Source organism: Tupaia chinensis, unplaced genomic scaffold (assembly GCF_000334495.1).
Source record: "Tupaia chinensis unplaced genomic scaffold, TupChi_1.0 Scaffold139767_1, whole genome shotgun sequence".
NCBI lineage: Eukaryota > Metazoa > Chordata > Mammalia > Scandentia > Tupaiidae > Tupaia > Tupaia belangeri.
The window spans coordinates 1,325,820-1,335,353 of NW_006199647.1; the positions used below are offsets into that span (position 1 = coordinate 1,325,820).

The following is a 9,534-nucleotide window of genomic DNA, read 5'->3' on the forward strand; positions in this document are numbered from 1 at the left end:
GGGGACGGCTACTGCAGGGTGCCTTACTGCGTTGGGTCTGGTGTAAGTGGCCGGTGGCCTCCAGAGCACTCTTCTCTGCCGTTAAGCCCCCATGGAAACGTCTATCTCCCTGACCGTGTTTCAAACACAGCTGCTACAACAGGACAAACCGCAGACGTGTCACAGCGAAGCCCTTAACCTGACCACCACTCCCAGTAACTGTAGCCCTCTGACCCCGCCCCCACGACCTCCTCACGTTTGCTAACCCCACGATAACAAGCCTCCGGGAAGTGCTCGCCAGCCCCGTGGAATCCGAGACGCCCTTCGGCAGCTTCTGTGCGGTGTTCTCCATGCTGCGGGCAGGCTTCGCAAGGGCAGGCCTTCCTGCTTGCTCCGAAGTTACCCGGACAGGTGGGCCCCGGCTTTCCCTGGCGATGCCCGGGGAGTGACCTCTGGAGTCACCACGTCTGACGTGGGTTTCCAGCGTCCCTGACTGAGAGGCCCCGGGAGGCTCCAGGTCCTGAGTTCAAGGAGGGCCTGGTCCATCCTGGCTGGGTTTGAACCAGCCACCCTCTGGGCAGGTCTAAGATCCCTCAGGGCCAGCGCGTGACATGCCCTTCAGGACAAGGCTGTGCAGACGGACCCCGAGAAGTGCCGTGCACCAGCCTCGCCCACAGTGCTCCACGCGCCACAGCACACGACAGTCCCTGCGTTTCCTTCAGAGTGTCCTGGAACACTCGGCAGTTCCCGCTCCAGCTGATGTGGCCAGAGAATCTCTGTGTGGTTTGGCGAAAGAATAAATGAAAGGCCAGGGGTTTGTGCCGCCTCGTCTCCTCGCCTCCCTGTAAAATGTGGGCTGGCCATCCAGGCCTGCAAGGCTCAGAGGGCTCTGCCCCGCCCCTGCCCCGAACCGGGCTCCCCAGGCTGCTTGGCCACGGCATGGCCTTACCATCTCTGAGGGCTGGGCGGTGCAGCCTAGCAGCGCCCAGGGTTGAAAGTGGCAGCCAGGTACTGAGACAGCTGGGGCGGAGCACTGCCAGGCTGCCCCTTCTCTCCCTGGCAGCTGGTCCCCCTCCGCTATGACTGCTCCCTGCAGTCGTTCCTCAGCTCTTCAGGCATGAGGCAAGGCCATGCGGACCTGACCCGGGTCCTGGGAAGGAGCTCCTGGTACGTCAGCACCGTGCAGTGTTTAGTGGGACGTCCATGGAGTGGCGGCCTTGCAGGACAGTGTGCACCGACCCAGGGTGTGTGGCAGCACGAGCTTCCAGCAGATGGCAGCGTTGCGTCGCTGACCTGGACAGGGCCCACCTGTGTGTCCCTTGTCCCTGTAGTGGTCTTATCATGGGGCATCCTGGCTGTCCGCCCTGTCCTCGCAGGGCTCCCCTGGGAGGAAGAGGCAGGCATGCTTGCTGTGCTGCATGGGGACTTTTGCTCTCGGCCGTGACGAGGGAAAGCAACCCTGATGGGGACGAGCACGCTGGCCCATGGGCACGGCCGTGCCGGGCCACACGTCCTTACTGCACGGCCTGGTGGCCAGCCGGGGCCTCTGCCTTCCGATCACTCTGGGCTTTGGCTCGTGTACCCAGTTCTGGCCACGCGTGTGCTCCTGAAGCTCGGGGGACTCTGGGGCAAAGCTGCTCAGGCCGGCGCGTGTCAAAGGTGTCCTGGGGTTTCAGCCTCGCGGAAGCCCACCCTCGCGCGTGCTCTGTGCCACCTGTGGGGATGCGTGGCCATCCATGCTGCCCAGGCTGGGTGGACCACAGGGCTCCTTTGCTGCCTGCCCTGGGTCCTCATGCTCTCTCCAGACCTCGCCGCCCAGCCGCTGAGGCTGGACGTTAGAGGCCGGGATGCTGAGGGGCGCGGCCTGCGTGTCTGGCAGGACCCTGACACCTGTTCTGTGTTGTTGCAGCTGTGCCGTCGGCTACGTCGGGGAGCGCTGTCAGCACCTGGACTTGCAGCTGCGCCACGCCAGCCTCGGGCAGCAGCGGGATGTCACCGTGGTGGCTGTGTGCGTGGTGGGGCTGGTCCTCCTGGTCCTGCTGGGGCTGTGGGGGGCCCACTACTACAGGTGATTCCCAGCACCCCGACCCTCCCCAGCCCTCCGGGACGAAATCCACAGACGTGCTACTCCAGGTGCAGGGGACGGCGAAGGGCGCATACATGCACCCACATACAGAAGGCAGGACTGCGACACGTTGGCTGCCACTGCCCCTGCCCGCTCTGTCCTGGCCCACACACGCGTGGGGGCTGGGTGTGCCTTTAGCTCCTGGTTTCTGCTTCTGCGTTCACCCCTGGGGTCTCCTGCTCTGCCCCCTTGGCCTGCAGCGTTTGATGGCCGCCTTCCGCAGAGCTGATTTTCCACAGAGCAGTAACTGCTGTTGAAGAAACCCGCACCTCCCTCCCTCAGGGCGACGTTTGTGAGCCCTGCACTTTGTGTCTTCAAAGTCTCCAGCCAGCGGTTAGCAACTGTGGCACAAGACCAGCAGGTGGCATGGTGGGTAAGGGGCTGGTTTCCCACATGGCTGACTGCAGTTTGAATCCTGGACCCAGTGGCTTGAAAATCATGTGGGGCGCGTGTGCGTGCCCAAGATCCTAGGACAAGATGGAGGAGAAGGGATTGCGGCGTGGCCGTCCCCCGGGGGTGATTTCTCACTTTCCCTCTCACTGTCTCTGTCTCTCTGGTGAGCGTGCACACCCGATAGCAAAAACGTGGACGATAATACTTACACACCGAATTTCTTAAACGATGCCACGTTACGGCCACGGTGTAGGCACCAGGGGGTGCCTGTTTTCCATTTTCTTCAAGAGCAGACACCCTCCTTCACTACCGCGCATGCGGGGAACGGCTCAGTGGGTGTCATGGCCGGCGCTGCAGCAGTGACATGGACTCTGAGCGGAGGGGACTTCGCGAGTCACAGCTCACACTGGTCGTGTCACGGCTGGCTAACCCAATGCCCGCTTAACTAGGCCTCATTCTCTGGGTGTCAAACACCCACTGCCCTGCAGAGGGCACCACGGCCACCCTGCCGCATGCCACAGCCGCTCAGGGAGCAGCTGCTTCGTACCCTGGAGACACACCTGTCAGCCAGGGTGGCGTTGTCTGAGACCCCTCCACGCCCGGGTAGAGGTTAGAGCCTGCGCTCTGGAATCAGGTCTCAGGTTAACCCTGTCAGTGCCTACGCAGCCTCACTCCTTTCCTTGGTTATGAAACGGACGAGAACGGTTCCTGTCTCGAGGAGCCTTGTGGCATTAGCGAGTCGGTCTAAGTGCACTTTATGTCGGCCTGGCAGTAGATGCTCTCTGTTTTTATTCTGATTTCCCTCGAGCTGTAATCGTCCCCAAAGAGCCACATCCCCTAAGCCCTTTCCCCCATCTCTGAGAAGCGACAATCTTGGGCACAGACTTGACATTTTAATTCAGTGGCCGTCGGTTACATGGCGATTTTAGTCTGTAACTCAGTCAAAATTTGGAACCAAGAGACTGGTCTGTTTCCTGACTTGGCAACTGTGAGACAGAATTATTATTATTATTCACTGCCAGATGGCCGTGCGCGCCCCAGAGAGAAGGAGAGCAGGGAAGACCTCCAGTGGGGAACGAAGGGGCCTCGGCCCACACAGTCCCTCCCTCCGCCTCTCCATCCTGTCGGAGTTTTGAGAACACACGTACACCCAGCAGGTTTTTTAAGCCACCAGGGGAGGATACAAACCACGGTGGGCATGTGGGATCCAGTTCCCTTAACCACCAGGCCGGGGTGGGAGGCTGCCGAGACAGTTATGTGGGGACCCCTCCCGCCCCCATGTGGGTGAGCGATGGCGTGGGCTGCTATATCACGCCCACCTGCAGGCTGCCCAGCCCTGGTAGCATGGCCTCAGGGATCCGGCTGTCCCGGAGCTCTGCTGGCATCTCCCGGGGTGGAGCCAAGCTGGCGGCTTCACACAGTGGCTGGGAGTGCCGACCCTCGCCCTCCAAGGGAGAGGCATTGCTACCTCATCGCTGGGTCCCTGGTGCAGGGACGTGGCGGCCTAGGTGCGGTGGGCGCTCAGTGGCCACCTATGAGCAAGTGATGCAGCCTTCCGTCACATGGGACTCGCACTTGCAGAACTATGGAGGGCTTGGGTCTGGGAAGAGTTCTGAGATCTGCAGAAAGGAATGCCCCCCAACCCCCATTTTTAGCTCCTAAACTCAAGGAGCAGCAGTGGTTGCTCCCGACCGGACTGCGGCTGAGTGTTTGGTTTGCTCTGAGATTTCCTCAAGTCTGGCTTTGTCGCAGGACTCAGAAGCTGCTATCAAAAACCCCGAGGAACCCTTATGAGCTGCCCAGTGGAGACGCGTGTGGGAGTGGGCCGGCCCTTGGAGAGTCCGGGACGTCGTCCTGCCCTCCAGTGTGGGTAATGTCCCTGGCAGAGGAAGCAGGAGCTGGCCTGATCCTCCGCAGCTGGCATTCCCTCCTCCCTGCGCTCAGAGCGACAGAAGGGCCAGGCCAAGGCCTCGCTGCGGCTGCGGGAGATCTGGGGGAGAGGGTGGGCGGGAGCTGCGGACATTAAGGGGTGAGAAGAGTCCGCAGTGCCACGATGGAGCAGCTCGGGGCCTGCCTGTCTCCCCATCACATAGCTTCTTCCTGTAACGCGGGTTTTGCGTGTTCCCGGTTTTTGGTCTCCCGTTTAGACGGACATCTTTAAACCCAAGGCGATGTTCCCAATCATCTTAGCTTTTCTTTCCTCACGTACATTTTACGTCTCTCAACTTCAGTAGCAAAAGGAGTTGCTAGATTTAGCAAATGCAAATACGGGGTCCTAGTTCAAATTGCGCTTACACTGAAAGTTAAAGATTGAGCTTGAATTAGAGTTTAAGCAGCTGTTCTGCAACTTATGTGGCAACTCCCGGTGTTTTACAATGAGCTCCCTGGATGGGAAGCTGAAGGCGCTCCACAGCTCCTGCCTCAGGAGCGACCTTGGAGTGGCAGAGGCAGATTCGGGAAGACGGAGCTCTCCAGGGGCCTCCATTCGCAGAGCTCTACCACACTGAGGTGACCAGATCTGCGTGTGCTGCTGGCGTGGTTACACACACATTGGGAAGAGGCTGGGACATGCCTGTCACCCCGTCCAGGGTGTCACTTTCTGCACCAACCTGTTCAGTGGAAAATTCCAGAAATAAACAATTCTCAAGTTTCAAATTGCACGCCATGCTGCATAGCGGATGGACTCTCACCCCCCGTGTGCCCCACCTAGTCCCTTTCTGCTTTGACACCTGGTCTGCGCACAGTGAGTCGGGCCGGGAATCTGCTCTGGGCGGTACGAACAGGGCCGGAGGCAGTCACCTTGTTGACTGGAGAGAATGCCCTTCTCCAGCCTCCCTTTCAGAACCTGGTTCCCAGGCGGCTCGACCGCAGGAAAGCCCGTGGTTGGTCCGCACGTGTCCGTGTTACTCAGAGCTGGGTATACCCGAACGTTACCACCACGCATACACCTTCTGCTGGAGGGTGGGCGTAGGAAGCCACAGACCCGGCCTGAGTGGGTGCTGACCGTCTCCTGTCCCCCGTGTTCTCTGCAGTTCATGGTTATTCAGGAGCATCAAGACCTCGGGCTTGGGAGCCCCCCTGTGGTCGGCCAGCCGGGCCAGGAGGCAGGCGTTGCCCAGTCGTCCTCCCTGGAGCCTGGTGAGTGGTTCTCCACACCTGGGCCTGCGAGTTTTCCCTGTGAAACGTCTCATCTAGCCCTGAGCACGCTGCTCAGACCATGGGAACTCCATGAGCAGTGCTGCGCGAGGCTGCCCAGGCGTGGGGAGTGGCCTGAGCTGCAGGCCTGCCTCGTGCGAGGTGTCCCTAGCACACAGCGTCTGCTGGCCACGGAGAGGTCCACGGTCACGACTCCTTATAGACAGCTAGTAGGGCCTTGAGGTGAGCCCTCTCTGGGTGTGGGGTCTACACTGTTAGGTGTAGGCGGAGCTCCAGGGAGACCGGTCTACACTGTCAGGTGTAGGCGGAGCTCCAGGGAGACCGGTCTACACTGTCAGGTGTAGGCGGAGCTCCAGGGAGACCGGTCTACACTGTCAGGTGTAGGTGGAGCTCCAGGGAGATTGCACATGGTTCCAGGAAAAGGGCCGGGTTCTAGTGGAAAGGGGTGTTGTGAATTCAGGTTGATCTGGGATCGTTCTGGGGATTTGGGAGTGTTGGGGTCCGGTCAGGGAGGGTCTGAGCTGGACCCGGTGAGGAGGGACTGTACATGGAACCCAGGTTCTCGGGCTGTGCTGGGACAGGCTGTCCTGACCTGGAGTCGGGGACCTGGCACAGCAGCCGCGTGGTACCGGGACACCTCCTGGGCATGGCCGCAGCTATCCCAGCTCCGACCCTCAACAGACGGTGCCGTTAGCACGTGTTTGTGTCATGTGCCTTTGGAAGGGGGTGGAGCGCTCTGAGCCGGCAGAACTGCTCCCGTGCTGACAGAGGAGCTGAGGACACGGGCCGCACTCAGCCTTCCTGAAATGCGCCCTGGGCCAACGCGCCGAGCGCCCCCCACCCTGCGACTGCGCTGTGGAGAGAACAATCTGGACTTTTGTCCCATGTGTATGTGACCACCTGACCCAGATCCTAACCCAGTAGAGCTTTACTGCCTAGTTTGGGGAAGGCCCGCATTCTACGGCGCACTTAGGAATTAGAGCCAGGAAGTGGCACAGTGGTTAAGGCAACTGGATGCCGCACGGTTCACTGTGTGGTTTGAGTCCCAGACCCGGCAGCTTGAGAAACACCTCAGAATGTGTGTGTGCACCCAAAATCCTGACAGGAGAACCAAAGGGAAGGGATTGTGGCGTGGCCACACCCCAGGGGGTGATTTCTCACTTTCTCTTTCTCTCTAGACTCCCTCTGGTGAGTGCATGCACCTTATAAAAAAACTTTTAAAAAATAAATAAATACATAAAAATGAAAATATGATACATTTAAGAATTAATATAAAAATAATAATAAATAGTGTAATTTTTTAAGAGATTTTTTTCTGTAAGGCATATGTGCTCACTGAAGAGACAGAGAAAGACAGAAAATGAGAAATCACCCCCTGGGGGATGGCCACACCCCAATCCCTTCGCATCCATTTTTCTCTCAGGATCTTGGACACACACGCACACGCGCCCGGCGTGAGTTTAAGCCGCCAGATCCAGGACTTGAGCGGAGGGACTGTGTAGGAGTCCAGTGATGAAGCCACTCCGCCATCTGCTGGTCCCAGTGTATCACGTTTTGTATGAGTGGTTGCTGCTGCCGGGTTAACGGAGGCTGCAGACTCCAGAGCTGCCTGGGCGTCACGGGCACTGGCAGCCCTGCGGTGAGGAGGGGAGTAACGGGCACCTCCCCTACAAGCCTGCAGTTGGAGGTTGTTGTGCTCAGGTTCAAGTTCGTCCATAGCACGGAGATTTGCTGAGAATGTATTCAAGCTCTAAAAAGAACTGAGGGCCGGTATAGTTCTCCGAGCACTCGGCACCGAGTAGCACCTCCCTCGCTCCCTCTTCCTCTGGCTGTCCCCAGGAAGAGCAGACCGCCCCGATCATGTCCACCGGCTCAGGGATGCCCGGAGTGAAGGTGGCATGGAGACTGGGGAGGGGGGAACACACAGAAGACAAATGTGGCTCCGAGCCAGGGCCACTGGGCTCCAGGAAGGCAGAGAGGGCCCAGTACCAGTGGGTCCTCAGAGCCACCGTTCCAGCCCACATCCGCCGGGCAGCTCCGCGTGGAGCACCTGCCTGGGTGGGGCAAGGACTCGCGGGGGCAGGACCATGCGCGCCGGCCTGCTCTCGGGTCGTGGGGGCCCAGTGAGGGGCCGAGTGAGGGGTGAAGCAGCGGCAGGCAGCAGGTCCCTGAACGAGCCCAGCTGGCCAGCGCCGGGTCAGTGTTGCAGTCTGGTCCACGTGGTCTGAGAACCGGCTCCTTTTGTGACTCGGTCCAGGCCTGTTCTCCAGCCCCCGCCGCCTCACGTGGTGCCATGAACTGTGAATGCTGAACTGTCATCTGCTCTACAGGGTCAGCGCGGCCGGCATCGTGGAGGGAGCCCCAGGAGTATGGAGCAGGCTTGGAGCTGGCTGCCGGGTCACACCACCCAGTGACAAAGACTCTGGTCCCCAGATAACTGGCAAAGTGATGGACTGCCCTGTGTGAGACTCGGCCCCCTTCTCTCCTATCCCCTAACCCACGAGACCCGTCAGGCCAGATGGGGCCCCCGGATGAGAACCAGAACCTGAAGGAAGGCCAAGGAGGAGCTGTGTGATGGGCAGCGCCCCCCGTCCCCAAAGCGGAGGGCAATGGCCCATGTCGGGCCCCAGTCCCTGTGACTCACTCCTCAGGGCCTGGGGACCCTCACAGAGCTGGGTTTCGTTTCTCCCCTCAAGCAGGCCTTTCACAGACTCCCAAGCAAGTCGCTGGGGGAATTGCTAGGTAACTGGTTCAAAACCCAAACTGGACAACACGCCTTGTAGGCTCTGCCTTCTTCAGTCAATGCAGACAGTGTCTCACCCCCCCCACCCACCCCCCCCGGGCCCAGGCTGGGACGGAAGCAGGTCATCATACTGGTCTGGCCAGTTACAGAGTCATCTCTGAAGTGACTGGAATGTTACAGTAACGGTGAGCTACATGGCAGGCATTCAGTTTATGATCGGTGTGTCTCATGCTGGTCATTTTGCATTATTAATTGTGATAGATTAATGAAAAGCAGTAATTTTGAACCAACTTTCTTCAGAATTAAATGGCTTCTTTTTGTACTTCAAAATCTTTGGATGAAAACATTTCACTTTGCAACGTTGCTGGAGACGCCTGTGTGTCTCAGTCTCCCCTCTCCTATCCCTACGGAATTTCCCCAGTGAGCTTGGTGAATCCTCTCTGTGTGTCTGCAGAGCGCTTTCATGTATTTCAGATCGGAGATTGTAAACAAATTGCCTGATTTGTTTTCGTTATGGAGAGCAATCGATTTCTTCTAATTATTTAAATACAATCACTCTGAAACATAAACATTGCATTGCAGTTCATTATAGTCTGGGGATCTTAGAGAGAGGTGAACCAAAGTGATTGGTCAAGGTTGCTTTCTTTCTTTCTTTTAAATACTAGACAGGCATGACAGAGGGCGGGAGAGGGAGGAGGAGGAGGCGCTTGACAGGGCCCAGCCACACGGCCGTCATCGCTTCCCTCGGCCCTCTCGTCCTCAGATCCCCAGACTGTCCGGGGACATGGCCTCCAGCCTCGCGGACACTTGTGTCACCGGGGGGCCACAGCAGCTGGCTGGCCCAGCTTACGTCACAGTTTTTTGTAATCTGTAACTCTGGCGTTATAAAGTAGAACTTCACAGCGTTCAACTGGGTCATCGGGACAGTCACGACACATTCTTGCATAGAAAAACACGTCACGACTTTCCCAGTGACCTAATACTTGGCAGTGTGGTTAAGGCACTGGACTCCTACATGGCCGACCATGGTTTGAGTCCTGGGCGCAGCAGCTTGAGAGTCACGCCAGGTGTGTGTGCTGGCGTGCCCCAATCCAGGAAGAGAATGGAGGAGAAGGGATTGTGGGGTGACCACCCCCAC

General features: G+C 58.6%; 1 protein-coding gene across 1 annotated transcript in view; it reads left to right on the forward strand.

Moving 5' to 3' along the window:
• The window catches only part of EGF (epidermal growth factor), a 59,336-nt gene extending 50,371 nt beyond the window's left edge, over nt 1-8,965 (forward strand). Inside the window, exons 23-26 of the mRNA XM_027765827.1 lie at nt 1,889-2,047; nt 4,250-4,367; nt 5,530-5,635; nt 7,984-8,965. Of these exons, the coding sequence (XP_027621628.1) occupies nt 1,889-2,047; nt 4,250-4,367; nt 5,530-5,635; nt 7,984-8,090 (490 nt within the window). The 3' untranslated portion in view covers nt 8,091-8,965. The remainder of the gene's footprint in view (nt 1-1,888; nt 2,048-4,249; nt 4,368-5,529; nt 5,636-7,983) is intronic.
• The last annotated feature ends 569 nt before the right edge of the window (nt 8,966-9,534 follow it).